The 24829-nt window shown below is 38.2% G+C and overlaps 1 protein-coding gene across 1 annotated transcript in view; it reads left to right on the top strand.

Annotated features, from left to right (window-relative positions):
* Positions 1 to 24829, top strand: part of ZNF407 (zinc finger protein 407) — a 361659-nt gene that overhangs the window by 129500 nt on the left and 207330 nt on the right. Inside the window, exon 4 of the mRNA XM_084887160.1 lies at positions 15966 to 16040. Within this exon, the coding sequence (XP_084743286.1) occupies positions 15966 to 16040 (75 nt within the window). The remainder of the gene's footprint in view (positions 1 to 15965; positions 16041 to 24829) is intronic.

A 24829-nucleotide genomic window follows, 5' to 3' on the forward strand; every position in this document is an offset into this window, starting at 1 on the left:
TGTTCAGAGATAATAATAATCTGGCCACTCAGTGTATATCCATATTTATTTCCATGAAATTAATACCCCAAAGAGGATAACATATCCATTACTGCCACAAGTTCCATGTTTTGCTTTGTGATACTTAATTCCTGCCCTTTCCTCCCATCTTCTAGCAATTTAGCTTGCATTTTCTGGAATTCTCTTTTGACCATTTGATATATCTATTGTAGGTGTTTTAATGTCCTTGTCTGATAATTTTAACATCTTGTCTGTCCTGGTTGGTTTTAGGTGATTAATTTTTCTCCTTTTTGTGGGTCATATTTTCTTCCTTTTCTGCCTGACTGGTAATTTTTCATTTTATTTTATACTTTGTGAATTTTACTTTGCTAGTGTTTATTTTGTATTTCAATAAATATTCTTGATCTTTGTTTTGGGATGCAGTTAATTTACTTGAAAATAGTTTTACATTTTGTGCTTTACTTTTGAACAGATTCTGACCAGTACTCCGTCTGTGGCTAATTATTCTCTACTACTGAGACTGAGCTTCCTGGGAGACTCTGGAGCTCTTGGGTTCTCCAGGCTGGCCCTGTGAATGCACTGCTGAGCGCCATGCTCTCTCTTCTTTGTATGCTCAACCCACGTCTGTGTGGTTTCTTTCCCCACAAACCTCCATCAGTGATTAGCTGAATACTCCAAGCATTCTCTCTGCAGACCTTGAATTCTCTCTCTACTTGTGTAGGTCTCGCCTCTCTGCGACTCTATCCTGTGATATTCAGCTGCCTGGGCTTCGTGCAGTCTCATTTTTCAAAAAAATTAATTATTGATTTCACACACACACACACACAGACACACACACACCACCCACATATACAATGATTTGCTGTCCGCTTATTTATGCATTCCTTAGTTGTGTCTTGTATGTGCCTTGAGCAGGTAAACTCACAACCTTGGCATATCAGGACAATGCTCCAACCAACTGAGCCACCCAGCCAGGGCCCATGCAGCCTCAACTCAGGGAGTCTGCTCTTCCCTACCTCATTCCACTGTCTGACAACATTCGTTCTGAAATCACTTTCTTTGCCTTATCTCTATGTCTTAAAGATTATTTCTTATGTTGATTTTTTTGGTTGTTTCCGGTGAAAATGGGTAAATCTCTGTCATTCCATTTTGTAATTCTGAATCAATACGACATGTATATCCACTGTGATATATTCTTGTTTGTGCATTTATGTGTGATGTGAACAAAGTCAAGGAATTTATTACAGGGATTTGGTGTCATACAACTGCAAACTTTTCAACCAGTCTTTGTAAGATGTTGTCGCATTTGATGTTGGAATTGAAATTCACAAGGCAGGCAGAAGAGAAGGCAAGAAGTAGGGACATGGGGAGAATCAGGGGGAGATGGAGCTTACAGCATGAGCTGGAGCCCCTGAGGACAGAGAGACTCCCCGAATGTTGCGTTCAATGTTGATGGGGGGCATTTATTCAGCAGCAGCTTGGTCTCTTCCTTAGCTACTTAATCAATTGGTCTGGAGTCAGAGAAATTGGTGGAGGCCCCAGTTTGTAAAGAGTAGTGTTTGTTGTTGCCACATGGCAATTAGGTGGTCCAGGTGATAAATGATAATATGTACGAACCATTGCTCCAATTTTCTGCCCTTGGATGTTCCACCAGAATTACTCATGTGGCTGTCCCTAACTGGATCCATGCGTACTGAGAACAGAATTCTCGAGGACATAGACTAGAGTCATATTATAGATTCCATAACTCTGCCTTCTTTGCACCTGTACATGTTGTTTTAATTTGCATTTAATCTCTAATAACAACCGAAAAGATATTCTGCTTCTTCTTAACGTGATGTACCACCCAATAGATAGTGAGCAACATGCTGTCCCATTCCCCAGAGAGACAGATGTATGAGCCACTTTTTGTCTGAGGGGCGAAAGGGTTATTCAATCTAATTCATATCCACTCTTTGCCAGCAAAAACTTAATGAGTTATAATCGTAACATTGTTAACACATCTTATTTTAAGTGATGAGGGGATTAAAAAGGAAGACATAATCCTGACTTTATTATTATTTTAAGATTCCTGAGTGTTTTTATTTCAGTTAGTTTACTTAGTTTATTTTATTATAAATTGTTATAGGAAAGGAATTCAGCCAGAACTCTTATTAATTGACACTTCTGCCTTTTCCACTGTAGCTGTAATTGATGATGATGGCTATCTCCCTGAAGCACTTCATGGTTTTGATATGCCTGCTGAATCATTAAATAAAGATTAAATTCTGTTCTATAAAATTTTATTAAATGCATTCTGTTTTGTTCTAATTTTTTTGCATAATTATCATCTAAGTTAAGATCCTTATCTTAACTCTGTGTAAACTTTGATAGAAGATACAAATTATCCCTTATCTGCACATATCTCATAATGGTATGTGTGTGCCTAATGAGTTCTAAAAGAGATGGTAGCATTTTGAAATCTCCATTTTTAGTTTTTATTTGTAAATAGCTCAATAAATGTTGGTTAAACATATTGATTGTGCATGGCCAGTTTTAACTCCTTTTCACATAAATTCCAACTTTAATATTCTTGTTTACCAAATAATATTTTTAAAGTAAAAAGTTCTTTTCTTCTCTCCCTGAAATTGCTAGTAAATCCAAAGTGCCTTTACTAGATTTTGGAAATAGTGCTGTTGGACAGCTCAGTAGGTCGTGTCTTCCCCCCCCCCCCCCCCCCTTCCCGCCCTCACCTGTCAGTCCGTGATTCCAATAGGAATCACCAAAGAACATTTCTCACTGAATATTAGATCCTGCTTGCAGCTGAACCAATGATCCACTAGTTCCTGTGGCTCAGCCACCTCCAGTTCCTTCTCAGACAGGGCTGGTCATTCCCCACTGACAGCCCTGATTTTCAGTATCATATTGTCCATTTACTTAAAATATCACAGAAGAAATTTGAAGACAAATTACATGAAAAAGTATAAATCCCTTTTTTGGTGGATTTATTGATTGGAGTTTTGATTAAACACCCTCGTGTATTTTAGCTCCTGCATATTTAATCAATAAATACAATACCAGGATTATATGTTTGGATAGGTAGACATTCTTAATTTTTTTAAATAGCAATCATTTATGGAGACTTAACAGCATTTCATGCAATATTAGGTACTTTACTAGAAGCTTCTATATATACTATATATAGATATGTTTTTTCTCTAACAACAAACCTTGGTTTTCACATTACCTCAATTCCACATTACCCTGGTTTTCTTATTTGGAAATTAAGGCTGGTAGTACCATATCCTCTCACCAGGATGGTAAATGTCACAGGTATTGAATTTTTCCTCCTTGCCTAGCACAGTGAGGAAGTTTTCTGTTTGCTCGAGGAGGAGTGGGACTCAGAGTCCTATGAGCCAATGCAGGGTTTGGGGTGGGACTATGGCCTCTTCCTCCTGCTGTGGGCGGGATCTGAATCTTCAGCATCCCTGTACAATCAGTTGTCAGTTTCTGAGCCACACTTTGGCATGTCATCTTCACAACAACTCAGGGGGGTGCGGTGTTCTCATGCAGTCACCAAGGCCAGACCCAGACCAGAGTCACTGTGTTCTGGCTGTGCTTTCACACCTTTTCCCTGGGGGCTGTGTGTATTTCATTTCTGTGGACCATATCATCACTTTCCATTCCCAGGATGAGAGCTAACAACAGAAAGGCCCACCATTTCCTCTCTCCCTCCTTCCCTCCCTCCCTCCCTCTCTCCTAACAGAATAATTTTCCTGAACATGTCTGACAACACATCTGATTCTGATCCCTCTTCTAGGTCTCATATCATTGGTTATAGCCATTCTTATTCAATAGTTGTTGTTTTTTAAATCACTAAAATAGTTGTTTTCTAAGTTTATTTGTTTTTTCTCACTATTTAGGTATCAGCAATTTCATTTTGTCTTACATGTGATTGTTATTAATTGAAACAAGTTTTCATCACTGTTACCAGAAAAGTATAGCTAAGACCCCGGTATTTTACTCTCAAATTTAGCATCCTTTAGTAAATGGCTACTTAGATTGTTTCTCAAGGTTGTAAATAAAATACACTTACTCCCAGCATTGATTTCCTTACTTATTTTGGCAAATTACTTTATAATTAAGAAACAAGCAAACAAACACAGCAGACACCCAAAATAAGACCAAATACCTGAATTAGAGTTGATAAGATAAGGAGAGTGACTCAGTGGCCATGTGCAGCCAGGGTTCTAGTACTGCCTGCTGCCACTGGCAGCTTGGGACTCATTCTGCTGTTGTTGAGTGCTTTGTGACGGGTTGAATTAACTGGTGTATATAAGCACTGAGAACAGAGCTTGGCAATCTCTCTACAACACAACACAAAACATACCCTAATGTGTGACTGCTTTCATTATTAAGGATGTGGTTAATATTTGGAAGTCTACACTGTAATATTAAGGCCTTTGGGGTATAATATTTATAGTTCTGACAATACTAATAGTTACATTTTTATAGGGCTCCTTATTAAGTGACAGTAGGATTAATTCTTGAAATAAAGGAGTACTAACTTGCTGAATGTCTCCCCTTCCTCTTCTGTATAGTGTAGGGAATTTTGTGTGTGTTACTACCTTGAGGCTCCTTATAGGAATATTTCTGATGCTTGTTTTGCAGCTCACATTTTATAATATCTAGGAGCTTACTGCTGGTTTTTGGACATAGAATGCTTACTCTCAGGATAGGTGTTTGTTTCTTCCTGGGGAGTTTTCAATAAATGTAATAGCATTGATTTTTGTGGAAAAGCAGAAACATTCAGGAAAATAATTATAATTTTAAAGCATTAAAGGATTACTGATAACTCTAACTGTGGGGATGTTGGTAATTTGTTATTGAAGGTAGCTGCTTTATGTAAAATTACAAGGGTACTTTTTAGATGTGGAAGTCATGTGTTCTGTTTAATGATTTCAACCAAAGGGGCAAAAGCATTCCAAAAATTGTGTCCTGAGACATTTGAGAAATAGTGAAAGACAATGCAGTTTGCCTTTGAACCAAAGGGATTTGAACTGAATGGATGCACTTATATGGGAGTCTACTTATATGTGAATTAAAAAAAATTCAGTCAATTTATTATCTCTTATGATTTTCTTTTCTCCTGTTTATTATTCTATCCAATAAAAGAGAAACATGCAAATTGACCGCACATTCACTATTTCCACAAGCCACGCCCACCAGCAAATCAGGGTATGTTTGCAAATTAACCCAACCAAGATGGTGGTTAATTTGCATATCCAGGCTAGAGTGAAGACAGAAGATAGGATAGAAAGAAGCCAAGTGCTGCAGAAGGGAGCGAAGCTTCAAAGAAGCAAGCAAGCTGGGCAGTGGAGGAGGAAAGCACACAGCAGGAAGCCCTATTGTAGGAATCTTCCTGCAATGGGCCTCTAGAATTTAAGAATGCAGTATATAATACATATAAAATACAAACTATATTCATCAGCTATTAATGTTATCAATAAGTCTTCAATCAACAGGAGAATATTAGTAGTTTTGGAGGAGTCAAACATGCATGGAGGGTCGATGTCCCTAATTCTTGTGTTGTTCAAGGGTCAACTGCACTTGGTTTTCCCTAGCAGTGATTTGATAAAAAAGTGAGAAATGTAATTATCAGGTGTTAACACTTGTATAAAATACATTTCATTTTATTTATTACATAAATGAAGGATTAGATTTTGTTTTATATTGTATAGCATATGTTATATTTCAACAGCAGTCATAGTGTGATTTTGATTTCAGACACCTGGAGAGTAAAATATTTTATCTTGATTTTTAAAATAATAAAACCAATGCAGTCTCATTCAGTTGGTTTTGTTTTAACTAGAGGCCCAGTGCACGAAATTCTTGCACGGGGTGTGTGGCCTTCAGCCCAGCTTGCACCCTCTCCAATCTGGAAATGCTTGAGGGATGTCCGACTGCCCAGGATCAGACCTAAATGGGCAGTCAGGACTGCTGGCTCCCAAATGCTCATCTGCCTGCCATCCTGATTGCCTCTAACTGCTTCTGCCTGCCAGCCTAACCACTCTCCTGCCATTTTGATTGATGCCTAACTGCTCCCCTGCCAGCCTGATTACTCCTAATTGCCCTCCCCTGCAGGCTTGGTCACCCCTAACTGTCCTCCCCTGCAGGCCTGGTTCCCCCCCCAGCTGTCCTCTCCGGCAGGCCTGATCCCCCTAAACTGCTCTCCCCTGCAGGCCTGGAACCCTCCATCTTCCCTTCCTTGCAGGCCCTGTCACCCCCAACTTCCCTCCTCTGCTGACCTGGTCACCCCTAACTGGCCTCCCTGCAGGCTTGATTGCCCCCAACTGCCTTCCCTTGCAGACCTGGTCCCTCCTAACTGCCCTCCCCTGCTGGCCATCTTGTGGCAGCCATCTTATGTCCACATGGGGGGCAGCCATCTTGTGTGTTGGAATGACAGTCAATTTGCATATTACTCTTTTATTAGATAGGCTAATGATCAGCATTTTTATGTTTTTTTTTAAGCATAATTATTCTTATTAACTGATTGCATGCTGTTTACTTTTGTTTGACCTTTTCCACAGATCATCAAATTTTAGTTTGTATTGTCATCATGTGGAAATATTTTCTTTTCAAACTTAAGAGCATTTTTTTCTAATCTCAGAGAATTAAAAAAATCTCTTCTATATTAGCTACTTGGTTTTTCACTCATTAGTTTGGAAAGATTCATTTTCATATAGAACACTGTTTACTGTAATGATTTTATTTGTGAAACCTTTAATTCTGTATTATTACCTTTTTGGTTTTCTTATTTTCTATGAGGATATATTTCATTAGTCAGCAGGTGTGGAATGGGGGAAAGAATTCTGTATAAAAGTCACCAGGCATGAATATGACTTTTGCATTTTCAGCTCCTTGGCCATATTTTCTTGTAAAAGTCAAAAGTCACTTATATTCCTGGAGCCCCAGTTCCCTTTTTTCTGAAGTTGGGTTGATAATGCCTTGAAGCTGTCAAACTCAGACTAATAAGGGCCAAATAAACAAGGGTTAAGTTTATGTGGGCTGAAAAAAACACAAAAGCTTCAATTTTCATAGAAATGGATTTATTTTTAAAGCGACATGCTGAATACAAAGGGCTGAAATAAATGAGTAATCATTAGTTAGTATTTGTTGTTGGCCGAATGTGGGCCATGGGCCACAGTTTGACATGCTTAGGCAGCTCACTCCTTCAGTTGTGAGGAGTCAGTTAAGGTGCCTATGATGTGTAAAAGGCAAATAAAGCATCATGGTATTTTCCCCTTTTTAATTTTTACTTATCTATCTATCTATCTATCTATCTATCTATCTATCTATCATCTATCTTTCCTTCTATAAATAAAATAAAGGAATATGCAAATTAGCCAGGATGCCCTAATGTCATGACAGAATAGCAGGTATCTGAGGCTGCATGGCACTTGGTTGGGGTGAGGGACCTCAAGTTGCATCCCCCACCCCAAGGGGCTTGATGGGGACCTCAGGTCGTGCTCCTCACTCAGTGGGGGCTTGATGTGGGGGGAGGGCCTGAGGCCATGCTCCTCGCCAGGTAGGGCTTGACGGGGAACTTCAGGCCGTACCCCTCATCCCAGTGCCAGGCCAGGAGACCTCAGGCTCTACCCCCTGCCCATCAGGGCTTGATGGGGTCCTCAGGCTGTGCTCCCCCCTGCCCCAGTGCCCAGCTGGGGGACCTCAGGCCATCCCCGTCCCCACCCTAGTGCTGGGCTGGAGGACCTGAGGCTGCACCCCCTGCCCAGAAGGGGCTTGACAAGGGTGAGGCTGGCTGGGTCTGAGTCTCTTGCATTTTCAAAGTGTGTGTGGGTGGTGGGCAGGGACTTGACTCTAGGTCCCAAGGTGGACCCCAGACTCTGACAAGAGGCAGATTTTCATATACATTTTATTAGTTTTCTTTCATCTCTGACACTTCTATTATAGAGAAAGGACAACTAGCAATATTAAAATATTTCCTCTAATTAAGTCCCTTTTAATAAGTGCACGAATTTTGTGCACTGGGCCACTAGCTGTAGATGAAGAATATACATAATTGAAAACTGAATCTTATGTGAGCGCAAATTTGACTATTATTTGCTTCTGTTCTTTATGTTTGTATATCAGAACACAGTAATGCACATACATACATACATACATACGTACATACATACATGGGATTACATTGTGTGTAATAATTTGGTCCTTTTAAAATCTACATGTCATGAGAAATGTTTTGCTCTTTTTCTTGATGCATAATAGTCCAAGATAATCATGCCACTACTTAGGTTGTCCTCACTCTTTGTTGTAATGCAGCCTTTTTTGCTTTTATTTCAGATTCTTTCTTGAGGGTATATTCCAGAAATTGGAATACCTGGTTCAGAATGACCATAGAAGATTAACCTTGACTTGCTTGGGACTTGGTGCTTTATTCAGTTCAGAAAGGAACCTAGGGCATATTTGTGGGCTGAGGTTCAGTGTGAACCTGTTTGTAGACTAATGATATGATGGTGGTGAACACCTTGCAGCTATTGCTCTCTGATTAAATGGTCTAGTCTAGAGGCTGGGCCCAAAAAATTTGTGCACTGGGAAGAGGGGTCCCTCAGCCTGGCCTGCACCCTCTCACAGTCTGGGAGCCTTCAGGGGATGTCTGACTGATGGCTTAGCCCCACTCTCTGTGGTCATACTTAGTGTTGCTGTGGAGGTGTGAGAGGCTTCTGCTGTTGCACTCACCAGCCGAGAGCCCAGCTTCTGGCTAAGTGGCGCTCTTCGTTTGAGTGTCTGCCCCCTGGTGGTCATTGTGTGTTATAGCGACTGGTTGTTCCAACATTTGGTCAATTTGCATATTAGCCTTTTATTATATAGGATTAGTGAAGTCTATGAATGACTTATGGTTTCGAGAGTATGATCATTAAAGTAGGAAGGAGGTTCGGTCAATAGAATTAGGGTAGTCGGGAGGAGACCATTATGAGGGAAGATCATGACTGTTAGATGTGTTTTAAGGTGTCTTTTATTTCAGACAAGAAGTGCCCTTGGAAAGGCCATGAATAGACAGCCATCTACCATGAGGCAATGTGTTGAAGCCCGCAAAATGAGTTATGCTTTTGAAATATAACTGCATGTGAATAAAAGTATCACTCTGAGAGGGTGTGAGCAGGAACAAGAATTGGTGATAGTGAGAAGGAGGAAGTAATCAGAAGTGGTTTAGAAGAACCAGCACTCGAAGTAGGTTATTAGAAGGTTAAGGAAGCAGTAGTGAGCAGTCTATTCACAATTTCCATATATAAAATGTGATTTATTAACAGATGTTTGTATGACACTTGAAAATATATGACAAACTGTTTTAGAATAATGAAAAGATGCAATTGATTGTCTTAATAAACACTCATGGACCAAATTACTGTATTTGGTACATAGCAGTTGAATTCCTCTGTTTATATTTTCTCTTCTGCCCACCTTATAGTGATTACTTCGTGGATTTATTTACTTCCTAGTTTTTGCATTGAAAGGCTTGGACTCGGTGATACCCAGAAGCAGTAAAATCTAGATCCTATTCTTTATTTAGAAAGTGAGACTGATTCCAGATCTACAGCAAAGAGAGGACACAAGGATCTTGGAATACCTTGTGCTGGGAAACAGGGAAATACCTGAACATTAAAAGGAGAGATGTCAAAAGGACATAGTAGCCAGCTTTAAAGGGCCTCCACTAGCCTATTTGGGGGTAGTTTGAGAATTAAAAACCATAATTGTGGTAATTTATTATAAAACATGGAATAGAAATGAAAATTCAAGAGTCCATTAAAAATGCTCTTGAAGGAGAGTTAGGGTGAGAGAGTATCTAAGACAGAAGGGAAAATGATGAAATTCTTTATAGAAGAAAGCCAGCTAATAAAGGTAGGTGGAATGAGAGAATTAGAACACTCCCATTTTGCAGTCCATGATAATCATCAAGGTGGTCACAATTTCTAATTAATGAGCACTAGAACCCCAGGGAGATGATTGTTAGAGTACAGGGCATTAACACAATGCCAGCTTCGAGCGACTATCTACATTCCCTTGCTAATAGTCCAGTTTATCTTCAAAGCCAGTAGCAGAGCATCTCTGACCTGCTTTTATAGTCAGTTCTTTCTCTGACTCCTTCTTCCATCTTCCTCTTCTAACACATTTAAGAACATTTTGAGTATACCAGATCCACCCAGATAATCCCGGGAAATTTCCCTACTTTAATGTCAGTGGGATTTGCCACCATCATTCACCCCTACCATGGAACCCAACAGGTTTCAGAGATTAAGGTGTGGACATCTTTCAGGAGCCATTGCTATGAAAGTGATGTGGAGTAAGTGACTCGGAGAATGCACTTATCGCAGTATGAAAATCTATAACTCATCCATCTTTTATAACTATACCATTACATGTAAAACTATAATCTATTCATTACGGTCATTTTCAGAATGGTAATATCTTATTAATCATAAAAAAGACATTACACAAAATGGCAAAATTTTCTATATATTTTTAATGGCAAGTGACATTTGCTCTAAAAGCCAGATCACATTATTAAATAGATTTTTGTATATTTAGAACTTACACGGGAAGGGGATTGTTATTATTCTTCATTATTTAATATTCCCTGACTGGAATTGAACCGTGACTTTCTGGTTCATAGGTTGATGTTCAACCATTGAGCCACACTGGCTGGGCAGTTGTTTCTTACTCTTTGCTTGTTGCTATTACTTGATCTTGGGGACCTTTATTACTTTTTGTTGCCTCCTCACTTTGAGGATTGATGTAAACAGAAATAGGTATCTAATGTAAATGAGTCAGAGTACTTGTTCACATCTCAGTGCTCTTCACATAGGTGGGTGGTGGTGGTTGAGGTGATGGCTTTGTCACATTGCATCTTGATCTTCTAGTTTGTCTTGCACACATCACCTACAATTTCACTGGTGCTGATCTGTGTATCATGTAAGGTGCTGCCTGAACTGGCCTAAGGCACATAGGCTTTTGGAGTTGAAATCCTGAAACTGTTCTTTTGCTAGATGTTACCGCATATGGCATGAGTATAAATAGCAGTGCTAATATTAGCTATGATTTATTAAGTTGACTTCACCTGCCTTCATTCAACATTGTATTGCCTTATTTTGTTTCATCTTCCCAAAACTCACAGGAAGAGTTGCTTCCCTCACACTTGAATTGAGAAAACTGCCATTCAGAATGTCCTCAGTGTACTCAGGTATAGGAGTCACAGCAGGCAGAGCCATGACGGGACACCGCCTTTGCAATGCCCCCCCCCCCCCCCCCCCCACTCACTGTATGCATGTCTGTGAACTACTCCTCAGGGACGAGGGTTGCTCCAGTCAGCCCAGTGTAGCAGCCTTTCCAAGTTAGCTGGGGGGGTGGAGGGGAGGAACAGGCAGCCATGAGTGGGGTAGAGGTGACTGTTTTATGTGATCCTCAGGTTGCCTCTGCCAGCTAATCTTGCTGCTTGTTGGTTTGTGTGTTTGTTTCCTGCTTCTTTAGCAGTGACTGAGGACTGTTCACCTGTACTGACAGGTATCTTGGGCCCTGTGTGGCTGTGGTGTGGAGGGGACCAGTAGGAGAACTGTCAGTTACTCAGCAGATAAAATGAATGTGCTGATATCATGATAGTCTTACATCATAATCTTGCAGACCTGATTTTGGTCCCTGAGTTAAACCTGATATAGACAGAGTAGGGTTCAGGGACCTCCCATATGCTGGGTGTCTGTTGCCTTCGAATCTCTCTAATTGCGTTTACAGTGGTGCATTTTATTTACCTTAATAGGTTAGTCGATAATCTTTTGTGGTTCTCAAGTGGAAATAATTCCACAGTGATAAAACCTAAGCAACTGAAGAATGAGGTTAATATTATACTAGAGGCCCAGTGCATGAATTCGTGCACAGGTGGGGTCCTTTGGGGGTGGCCTGCGGAGATCAGGCCCTAGCTTGCAGCCCTGCAGTCCCTCCTGTCACCTCTCCTTGGCCTGGTGCTGCTCCCTCACCTGCTCCATCATTCTGCCTGTGGGGCAATTGATTGGGGCCGGCACCCTCAGCTCTTGGGAGCCAGGTGGCAGCACAAACACCCCCTACTCCTCCTTGCTGATCAATCGGGGTGATTGAGTTCTCACTTGCACCCCCCATGGACTGGTGCCACCTGCTCACCTACTCCATCATCCTTCGGTCCTGTTCCCACTCTCCTCGGGGCCCATTGGGGCTGGCAGCACCTCCACTGCTGCCCGCTACCAGCACAGCACCATGTTGCCGAAGCCTGCCATGTCCCATGCTTGCTGGTGGTCAGTGCACGTCAGTCAAAGTGAGAGGTTGAACTCCCGGTCAAATTCCTGGTCAAACGACTGCCTGAGGGGACAATTTGCATATTAGGCTTTTATTATATAGGATTTATGTGCAGGAAAATTTATTTTAAAATTAGGATATAAAATATGAAGGTTTTCTGCTGAAAAGTAGAAATCTTAGCTGGAATGTAAAAGTTATTACTGTGCTGCTCTTTGATACCAAAAACAGTTTTAAGTGATGTTATTTCAGGCAATTATATATAATTGGAAATCCATCATATTTAAGAAACACTGTTTTTTATTATTTCAAGGTGTTTCTTTAGGTTGTCAGGCACTTGCCCGATGGATAGCTTCAGAGAATACATTTCTAGCCTAGGTTTCCCCTTAAGCTCAAGACCGTTGATTTGGCCTCCTGTTAGACATCTCTCTTGGATGTCAGTGGCTTTCTTATTAAATGTGTTTCAGACTGGCATTCTTCTTCTAGTTTGGTATTTCCAGGCCAAAACCTTGAATATTTCTTTTCCTTCCCATCAATCCATGTGGAAATTTGGTTGGCTCTAATCACAAGTATATATCTGGAATTTGACTCGATCTCTTCACTGCTAGCCCTTGGTCCCAGCTACTTTCATCTTTGCCTGGATTATTGCAAGAGACAGTTAATTCGCCCCTCTTTTCTCACTGTTCTCCTTTCTCTCTTCTCCCTTTCCCTCTAATTTAGGAATCTGTTAAAATGTGAGTCTGCATATCTCTCCTCTGTTCTGAAGGCTGCAAGGCTTTTCTTCTCTCTCGGGGTACAAGCCCAGGCTGTCATGGCCAAGAGGCTGACACCCTCACCGAACCTGTTGTACTGTTCTGCCCTGCATCGCTCCCTCTGAGACTGGGTCCTACAGGCCCCCTGCCTCGGTCTCTGGGTGCTGTTCTATGGGTTGCTGCTCACTGCTGTTGCCATGCCCAGCCTCTCATCTTATTCACAAATCACATTCCTGAGCCACCCACATGTAAAATTTGATCCCCTTCCTGATAGTTCAGATCTTCCTTTTCTAGTTTTTTCCCTTCCATTATCACTGTTTAAGAGCTATATGTTTTTGTTCTTGTGTGTTTCCCTCATTGGCCTTTCCGTTTTCTGAGGCAGGGACTTTGGATTGTTTGTTACTGATGCCATGCAGCTGCTGTGAATGCTGCTAGCATCGCACAGGTGTTACTGTGGACATGATCCTGCTGCTGGTCTGCCCGGTGTGTGGCAGCATTAGAGCTGCTCCGTCCGGTCGAGAAGCTATAGGCCATGGAAGGACAGCTCCACGAAGGCCCCACTTGGTCTGATTTCCATCCCATCCCCTGAAGCTGCCCACTTCGAAGCGCTCACTGTGCGTGGGACAAGGAGGGCATGGGTGAAGGCAGGAGCAGAACTTTTCTGATTTGGGATTATTTTTGTCTTACTTTTCATGGTATCTAGATTATACATTTTCCAAAACAGTGAGTATGTTAAAACTTTTAAAACAAATCTGTGAGAATGGTAGTAAAGGGTAGTCCACATTCAGACATGACATGTTGGCGGTATTATGTCCATAGAGGTTGGGGTTGATGATTTTATTTTAATTAGCATTCTATGATTGCTAATCCTAAATCACTCCTGGTTTAGGATTTTAACTGAGAGGATATTGAGAATTTTACATTACTCATGCTTTCTGAGGACCAAATTTAAAGAATTTTTACTTACTTTAAATCACATTTTGGATGGATAAATATTTTGCATTTGACTATAACTTCAGTGTGTTTTAGGATTATAAATTCCCCACCCTTAATGTCTACAACACTTACTTAGTGTTATAGCTATTCATTAGGATCATGTAAGCATCTTCCATTAGGTGGAAGCTGTCCCTCCCTGTGTACTTTGTTCTCCTATGCAGTATCATATTTTTGTTTCAATTCTTAAAACTTAAACATTTTAAGTAATTTTTTTTTCTTTTTAAACTGCACTGCATTTTCTAAGCTCAAGTCTCTTAAATTATACTTGCTCATGTAAATAAGCTGTGCTTTGCAACTTTGGGTTCTTAACCTTTGCTCTTTGCTATTAGCTTTATGCTTTTTTAATTATAAGAAAATAGAGGACAGTAGGGAAGTTATGACTTAAATGGACTGTTGTTATTACTGTATTCTTTCTTAAGGAAATGAAAAATGTTATTTATTTTGTCCAAATCAAGCAGAAACAAATAAAGGATATTTTGTACTGTTATTTTTGCTAACCCTTTAATATCATCACAGTTTGATTCTTCATATATAATAATTATTTTTTCATTTTAATGATTAATGATGTGATTAGTTATTTATAGTTGTCCATAGTAATTATATACTAGATGGAATATAATGAACATTATTTTCAGTGTATAGAGATGGATTATTTGAATAATTAAGTCATAATCATTTAAAAAATGTATATTATTTTAGCCACAAAACTGAGGTTCCATAATATTATAGGAAGATAACCAGATCAACCATACATAAAAAGAAAAGAAGCAGTCGCAATTTTAGGAATTGTTTGAGTTGTGGCTTTTGACACATCTCTTCCAGAGGCCACAGTGCTTCACAGTCTCATGAAGCCCGTTTGTGCAAACATGTCCAGATGAATTCAGTGTTTAATGTTAAGAATCTTATAACATGCCAATTTGATTTGTAGTCCCTCATATCATAGAATGCTAATTAAAATCATATTTTTGCATATGTCATGCCTTTCATGTACATATGCAAATAGATTCTGTTGCCTTTCAGCTACTAGTAATTAACTTTATGAAGGACAGCTGTAATACATAATTAACAAAAATGTTTGCAAGCCCTTTTACACTGAAAGTTACAAGAGTAAAATTTATTTTTTTGCTCATGAAGAGAGCCATTTGAATTTGATGCTTCTGAGGGAGATCTAAATTGTTTTAAACAATCACAGAATGTAATTAAATCGATGTTGCACCATATTCAGTAGAAGAATGTTGCTCCATGCACTGGTTGCAGATTCCTGTCCATTTCATATCTATGTCAACAAAATTGGATTAAGTGAGCTGATTTGTGTATAAAATAAGATAGCATGTCAGGTAATACTCTTTTTTTAGTGATTCATATGTTCTTGGTACTTCAGCACATTTTTTTTTTTTTTTGCCTGTACTGCAGATACAATAAACATTTATATCATTGTTAAAAACCTCTCTTCAAATTATTATCATGTTTTTAAGGCAACTCCATGAAAGCTATTCATTTTGTCTTTTACAGTCCCTTAAATATTTAATAAAATGACATTTTCCGAAATCATCTTGTGATTGAAGTGTGGGATCAACTAGGGGGCAGTGAATGTTATTACATTGAAATATTGCTTTCTCTTGCTTCCTAACCGACAGTGAAGACAATGACTAAAAAACTAAAATCATTGTTTTGGTCACATAAGAAAATGAACCAGTCACTTAAATGCAGTTATTTCTGACTTCCAAATATTACAGTAAATTTGTTCTGTATGCAGATCTCTGTTTAGCAAGAGTGCCATTGTAATCTGCATTATGTTACATCCATACATACATGCCTATTTTTAAATACTTTTTGTACATAATTCTAGCAGAGAGTCAAGTTTTATAATTACTGTTATTTATTTATTTTTTTTTTTTTTAGGGTTGCTTTTGTAATGAAGAAGCACTTAAATACTCATCTGCTAGGCAAACATGGAGTTGGCACACCCAAAGAAAGGTAATTTTCATTCATTTTAAAAATCAATATATTTTCATTTCAGAATTTGTTTAATAAGGTGACTTATAGAATTTTTTCAAGTCTGTTCATATGGTTTGCATTTGTGGTACTCTGTTGTTGAATATCATGTTTTATGCCCTTCTCCCCCAAAATGTAATGCCATATTAAGATTTGAAAGGATTTGAGGAACTTTGAGTTTGTGAATTTGTAAAACAACCTTCAAATAGAAGAGTTAAATTAGAGGGAATTGACCTCTGCTGATACATTTGAATGATTTAAAATAAGTGTGTAAGACTACACTTTGTCTATTTTCCTCTTGTATTTTTATTTTGAGGTTTTAAAATAACATTTTTGAATTCTTACTGTAGAATTAAACATTGCTAATATTAAAGAAATACATCTTTGTCATTCCCAAAATAATACTACAGTTGCCATGTCATGAAAAATAACACTGTAATTATTATGTCATCAACTGCCAGGCTTTCTTTTTTCTTGCTACTGTATCATAATTAGCTTCATCACCCAGAGTCAATCGTATTAGTTGAGCTGCAGTATCGTAATGTCAGCTACCAGGTGAGCATGGCTACTTCTGAAATTTTTAAATCTTTAACACCTGCAGCCAGTCAGACCCAGGGCAGGTATTCTGATTTCCTCAAATTCTCCAAGAAATTCTGGATACTCCTAGAAAGTTGTTTGTTTTTAATACTCTTTTAAAATGTCAATGATCATGCAATTTATTCTGTCATAATATATCCTAGGGCCTCTTCTGCCATATTTTAAATGTTTAATTGCCTTTTTAAAATTTAAAATGCCCTTAAAGTATTTTTTTTTTATGTTTACAAGGAATTTAACTTGACTTTTCTATTGGAGGCATGTTATTTTCTTTAGCATTTTAGTTTGGACATGAATGCTGTGTCAAAAAATGGGATGTTCCGTATGTTTACTTTTTGCCTTTTTAAAAATATTTTTCTTTATTACATATTTAATTTGAGTCAAAATTTATAATTTGAACATATCCTGGATGCATTATTCTTGAAATTCAAAAAATTTCTATATTATTTACATTATAATTTGTGAATTAGGTTTTATGACTTCAAAGTTATATTTCATAAGTATTTAAGAAGTGGAAACAAAATATTTTTAATTGCTAGATTCTCATTGCTTTCACGTGGATTATCTCAATTAATTATTCTATGACCCTATTAGAATAATTATTATTCTAATTTTATAGGTCTAAGGACTGTGTATTATTATTCTAGTTTGATAGGTCTAAGGACTGTGATTCAGGAATATACAATTTTTTATTCAATATCTCAAATATTAGAACTGTAATTTTTTAAATCCAATTCTACTGCTCTTTCTTCTAATTATATTATCACACATTGAGAATCTATACATATTGGTACCTAGGATGTTTTATTCACAAATAAATTTGAATGAAAACAATCTAGATCAGATGGCTAGTAAAAAGAAAATACTTCCCTACTATATAACTAGTATACATTTTGAACTCAACTATGTAATTTATTATCTTATACATATATTTATCCTCCAGGCGCTTCAAAAAGAGTAGATGTCATATATATATTATGGTAGAAATTTGCTTTTTCCCTTTATCTTTTCCTGTACACTCCAGGAACACTCTCTTGCTTTTACCTGTTTCAGTCTCTAATACATAAAGGGAGTCTAAAAAGAGGCAAGAGAAAGATTTCATGTTTTTCTCCCCTTAGAGATATGATATTCTTTTTCAGCATCACTGGCATGATTTTTCTCCTAAAATCAGGAAATGAATATCAGCTGGAGAGTACAACCCATCTTCTGGATTACTACCTTCTGAGTAGTTCAAGTTTATATAAACTAAGCATCTTAGAATGTATTGCTTTTCCTCTTAAAAGCTCTGAGCTTCAGGTTACTTTCTGTTTATGGTACCTGTTTATAAGATGACATTCCCTCTGATGCGTAGAAATGCTAAGTTCAAATGCCAGGACCTCAGCAGCAGTATAGGTTTCCAGTGGACGTCCGTAGCTGGAGAAGACTAAGACTTAATTAGCAGCACCTAGCACAGTAAATGCCAAAAGGATCTCTCCTTCTAGTCCACTTTCCTCCATTCCTTCTTGAGGAAATCAATGCCTTTTAGTGATTATAGGAAACAAAGAAACTACCAGCATGCTGAACCCTCACTTTGGGCATAACTGTTCTCTAAATTAAGTTATTAAACATTTTTTTTCTTACCTATTTAAAACATTAATGTCTTGGCTATAATTTTGCAAGCTTGCTATATTTTAATTTCTTTAGGAAAGTTTAATCGGTTTATTTTTTTATGTTTTGAATTTGATTCTCACCTTTTATGCATTGCATATTACAGCAAATAGTAATAGAAGTTAGCTAAATAGGCTGTGAACATTAAATTAATAATGCATTTTGTTTGCAAGTATTTAGGCCTTGTGCTTTGACTGATGTATGCAAAAATGATAATTTATTACAAATCAGTTCATATACTTACACTATCGTTTGATGAACCAATAAATTTTCTTAGCATGACTGGGATTAGCAACAGAAAACTAAATAACTTCAAATATATTTTTTTTTGACACCAGGACCTCCTGAAGTGATGGTTTGTGTAAGAACATACTTTTATGTTCTTTAATTTGCATGAATTTATTTCAAGGTTGTGCATTGCCATATTTCAGAAATCTTATACAATTAATTGTAAATAACTAAATATAGTTGAATTCACATTTTAAAGTAAACTCCAATTAATTTTGCAGCTTTACTCTAAAGTATTCCCTATTTAAATAAAGTAATTCTCTTTTTGTATAGTAAGCCATAGTATCTTTATGACTTTAAAATCATTAGCAGTTACCACGATTGAAACAGCCATGATCAGTATCTCTGTGTGAAGGCCTGACTGTGGAGAGCACTGACATTGATAGTCCAGTACTCGGGTATCAGCTGGCTGTGAGTGACCATGTGAATAGGAGGAGGGGAGATGATCACTCAGAATTTCTAACCTTATCACTGCTTCTGTGGTGTCAGGACTCCGTCAGGAAAGGCCACACTGGCAGCATCTCAGGAACAAGGCTGACATGCTCTTGAAGCCACTTGTACCAGGAAAGGATTTTAATTTTATTTTTTAAAGAATAGTTTATTGATTTTTAGAGAGAGAGAAAGGGAGAAGGAGAGGGAGAGAGAAACATCCATCTGCTGCCTCCTGTACACCCCCTACTGAGGATGTGCCCTGACCCAGAATTGAAACAGCAACCATTTGGTGGGTGGGATGATGCCCAACAAACTGAGCTACACAGGCCGGGGCCCAGGAAAGGATTTTAAAGTGATGCCTGCATCAGAGAGTCTAAGAGCTAAAAGTTTTTACACAATGAAAAGAAATACACTTGTTTTTCCAGTTATTAATGAATATCCACATCAAAACTTTAGTATTTTTTTGTGTGAAACAGTTTTTGGAGGAGCCTATGAAGGTTGTGTGTCTTATTGTCAATATAGCTGTGGGCTGTGTTAAGGCCCCTGGGCTGGCTCAGGGCTGGTGTTTTCATTCAGGGGCATGCATTTCCCCCAGGCTTCCTTCAGGTGGCTCAGCCCTATCACTGGTGCTAGCTTCTCCCCTTTTATCAGACATTTGGGATTTGGGATTGGTCATCTTTTTTTTTTTTTTTTTTTTTTTTTTAAATCAGTACCTTCAATCTTACTGAGAAGTAAAATCTTTCCCATGCAGTCTCATATGTACTAAATATCACTGAGTCTTACTGTGGGACAGAAATTCTGTGAGTCTTTTAGCATTGATCTGGTCTCCTTTTTTCTCTCTTTTCTCAAAACCTTTATATTTATACTAGAGGCCCTATTCATGAATATTCATGTAAGAGTAGGCCTTCCTTCCCATGGCTGCTGGCACCAGCTTCCCTCTGGCCCCCACTGGCACCCGTGACCTGGACTTCCCTCCTCCGGGCACCCGCAGGCACCCAGACCCAGACTAGCTTCCCCTGGGCCACCCATAGGCACCCGGGACCCCGGCTGGCTTCCCCCAGGCCAAATGCAGGCACCTGGGACCAGGCCGGTTTCCCTCCGGCCCCAGCTTCATCAGGAAGGACTTTGGAAATAATGTCCGGTAAAATTAGCATATTACCCTTTTATTATTATAGATGTAAAATTGTATGGAAGTATCATCAGTGTTTCCTGTTTTTCAGTTTAGATGTAAGCCTCACTCTTTTTCTTAAAACATGAAAATCCTAAGCCCATCATTCCTGGGAAAAGCACATATAAACGTACACACAATTGCCCTTGGAACTTGGCTAGCAATACTTTGTGTTAATTAGAAATTTAGGCTACTTTTAAATGAGAAAATAATACCATGTATAACAACTCTAAATTCAGAAGAGATTGAATTCATAATATGACATTAACTCTTGTTATTGTCACTTTACTATCCATTTTAATATTTTTATATATATTTTATTGATTTTTTACAGAGAGAATGAGAGAGGGATAGAGAGTTAGAAACATCGATGAGAGAGAAACATCGACCAGCTGCCTCCTGCACACCCCCCACCGGGGATGTGCCCGCAACCAATGTACATGCCCTTGACCGGAATCGAACCTGGGACCCTTCAGTCCACAGACCGACGCTCTATCCACTGAGCCAAACCAGTTTCGGCTACTTTACTATCCATTTTAAAGAAATAATTTGCCTTTGGCTAAGTTGTTATTACTGCATATATTTCCTTTTATTAAAGAATCACTAGTTTTCCTCAGTGTTTATTCTGTGTGAATTTCTGCAAGGTGAATACTGAGAGGAAGCTAAATCTCATGGATGCATGCATAGAGATATATTGTTCCGTGTCATCTGCCCCTCATGTCAGTCACTTCCTATTTCCTGCTCCCCCAAATCCACTGCTTATATTGGTCTACACTGTCACTTCTTCCCTTACTCTGATATTTGGAAATCTTTTCTTTTCATGATGATCAAATTTAGGATATTTTTAGGATGTTCTCTGGTTTAAAAAATACTTAAACAAGTAATTCTGTTGAGCCAAAGTGGAGGACAAACATATTAGTTCTTTTCATTTAGGTTGCTTATTTCAATGAGAGGGAGATTGTTAGATTTTAATGACTTAATATTGCTATTGCATGAGTGTAATACTATCTTTCTTCTATGTTCTCCCTTTTCTCCATCCTTAGACAGTATCCAGTTTACAAATAGGATGCTATGGTTATTGGAAATGGTCTTATTGTGGCAAATAGGGTTTAAAAAGGCAGATAGCCCTGCTCATTAATTACCTTTACATGGAAAGCTAGGGAAAGGTCACATCAGTTCAGCTAGCCAAGATTATTATTTTTAGAAAATTTCCTTCTATATTTTTCTGAATTAAACTGACAAATTATTAAGGAACACAGGAGATAAGTATATGTATATATATATATTTTTTTACCAAAGTCATCTTGTCAGCACATAGGAAGTATTTCTAAATTTAAATGGATAATTTAGATGTTTTGTGGTTGCTTTATGACAATCGTTTGCTTCCTAAAATCGCTATTTTCTAATTTATATTATAGACTTTTTAGTGAACATTAACAATAGTAAGTTCCAGTGTTATAGAATTCTGGGACCTCAGCTCCTACTTTATTTGTTGAAGTTTCTAGTTCGATTTTTTGAGGGAGGTGTTTGGACCTCGCACAGGGAATTCATGGGGCTCATCTCTGAGGGGATAGAAGTCCTCTTCATGCTTATCAATCCATGGGTTCCTCAGCTTCCATAGAGAATGGCCATCCTACCTGGACTGCCTGGGTCCTTTGTATTCCTCAGATGGTTTACTTTACTGTTAGGATTCTGATTCCTTCCATTCATTTGTTAAAGGGAGGTCAGTTTTATTATTGGATTAGGCCAATCACTAGGAGGCTGCTTTCCTTCACTGCATTGTTTTTATCTTTTGCCCTCCAATAAAACTGATTTTGTACTTAGTTTATATGATAATGACTTAAATTTAAAAAGTAACCTTATAAAACCCATATATTTATTGAAAAGTTAGTGCTCAGGGTCCTCCTCCTGCCGTATCATCCTGTGATATTCAAGATTTCTCCTTAGTCTTTATTCCAGGAAAAGGTGTGCCTTTAGGAAACAACTTGTCCCTTAGGTCTTGTGTTAGCACCATGGTCGGCAAATTGCAGCTCGCAAGCACATATGGCTCTTTGGTCCCCTGAGTGTGGCTCTTCCACAAAATACCACAACCTGGGCGAGTCTATTTTGAAGAAGTGGCATTAGAAGAAGTTTAAGTTTAAAAAATTTGGCTCTCAAAAGAAATTTCAGTTGTTGTATTGTTGATATTTGGCTCTGTTGACTAATGAGTTTGCTGCCAATGTGTTAGCACATCGTGGATAGAATTGAGTTTTCATCTGTGTTCATTGCTGAGAAGCTCAAGCGCCAAAATTGGATTCCACCTCCAGAAAGCAGAATGGACTTCATGGAGGGGTTTTATTTCCTACTGTTATTTCTTCACCTATCTTTTTTTTTTTCTCTTTGGGAAATTCCCATCGCATATGTGCGATATTTTGTAACAACCTCACATAATTCAGGGGAAGTTTTGCAGTGGGAATTTTGTAAAGCAGGGTCAATATTTGTCTGGGAGTATGCATATCTTTAGCCATGTAGTTTTGGGGTAATGTGTTGATCAGTGTTAGCCCCATTATGAGGCTTTTAAAAAATTGTCCTTGCCAACTGTATGAAAACTTAGTGTATTTCTTTGTATTACTCCAATGCTGCTTTTATTTGTCTTGCCTTGATTATCTGTTGTTTGAAGAATGCTTGCTGAGCAGACATAGCTAGTGTGTCTCCCCAGAAAAGATGGGAGCATTGGGTGCCTTTTACTCCATTGCTCGCCCTCCAAAATGACTGCTCTTCTGAGTGTATTATGGATGTGTTGATAAAATACCATATTTGCTACTTAAAAAGGGAATTCCCATGATAGTAGTAGAGGGATTTTAAATGTTAGTATATATATGTGTTACAAAAGTGTAAGTTTATTTTCCATTCTAAGATTCATTAATTTTAAGCCAGTATTTTATTGAGCATGATTCTTTTTAAAACATATTTTTATTAAGGTATATGTGTACATATCTTACCATTGCCCCCTCCCCCCACTCCCATATATGCCCCCCCCTTGTGTTTTTCGTCCATTGTTTATGCTTACATGCATGCATACACGTCCTTCAGCTGATCTCTTATCTCCCCCACCTCTCCCATGTTACATCCCCGCTGTAATTTGACAGTCTGATTGATACTTTACTGTTTTTTGTATCTATCTTTTTGTTCAACAGTTTATAATTTTCTTTATTATCCATAAATGAGTGAGATCATCTGGTATTTTCCTTTCATTGACTGGCTTATTTCACTTAGCATGATGTTTTCCAATTCCATCCAGGTTGCTGCAAATGGTAAGAATTCCTTTTCTATGGCAGCGTAGTATTCCATTGTGTAGATGTACCATAGTTTTCTGATCCAGTCATCTGCTGATGGACACCTCGGCTGTTTCCAAATCTTAGCTATTGTAAATTGTGTTGCTATGAACATAAGGGTACGTATATCCTTTCTTATTGGTGTTTTCCATTTTTTAGGGTATATTCCTAGGAGTGGGATTACTGGGTCAAATGGGAGTTCCATTTTTAGTTTTTTGAGGAAACTCCATACTGTTCTCCATAGTGGCTATACCAGTCTACATTCCCACTAGCAGTGCATGAGTGTTCCTTTTTCTCCACATCCTCACCAACACTTGTCGTTTGTTGATTTGTTGATGATAGCTATTCTGACAGGTGTGAGGTAGTGATGTTTTCATTGGCCTTCCTTTCTGTCTTCTTTTGAAAAGATTCTATTTAGTTCTGATGTCCATTTCTTTATTGGATTGTTTATCTTCCTTTTATTAAGTTGTATAAGCTGCCTGTAGATGTTGGAGATTAAACCTTTATCAGTGATAACATTTGCAAATATGTTCTCCCATACAGTGGGCTTTCTTATTGTTTTGTTGGTTTCTTTTGCTGTAAAAAATCTTTTTATTTTGATGTAGTCCCATTTGTTTATTTTCTCTTTAGCTTCCATTGCTCTAGGGGTAGTATTAGTGAAGAAGTTCTTTTGGCATATGTCTGAGATTTTGCCTGTGGATTTCTCTAATATTTTTATGGTTTCCCATCTTATTTTTAAGTCCTGTATCCATTTTGAGTTTATTTTTGTGTATGGTGTAAGTTGGTGATCTAGTTTCATTTTTTTTTTTGCATGTATCTGTCCAATTTTCCCAACACCATTTATTGAAGAGACTGTCTTGACTCAATTATGTGTTCATGCCTCCTTTCTGTCAAATATTAATTTAGCATAGTGGTTTGGGTCAATATATGGATTCTCTATTTTATTCCATTGATCTATATGTCTATTCTTGTGTCATATCAGGCTGTTTTGAGAACAGTGGCTTTGTAATATAGCTTGAAATCTGGTATTGAGATCCCTCTTACTTTATTCTTCTTTCTCAGGATTGCTGTGGCTACTCAGGGTCGTTTTTTATTCCAGGTAAATTTTTGGAGAGTTCTTTCTAGGTCTGTGAAATATGCCATTGGTATTTTAATGGGGAGTGCATTGAATCTATAGATTGCTTTGGGTAGTATTGACATTTTAATGATGTTGATTCTACCAATCCATGAACATGGTATGTTCTTCCATCTGTTTACGTCTTCCTCTATACCTTTTTTTTCAGTGTCTTGCAGTTTTCCTCGTATAGGACTTTTATCTCCTTAGTTAA

This window comes from Pipistrellus hanaki (genome assembly GCF_964339955.1).
Source record: "Pipistrellus hanaki genome assembly, chromosome: 6".
Classification (NCBI taxonomy): domain Eukaryota; kingdom Metazoa; phylum Chordata; class Mammalia; order Chiroptera; family Vespertilionidae; genus Pipistrellus; species Pipistrellus hanaki.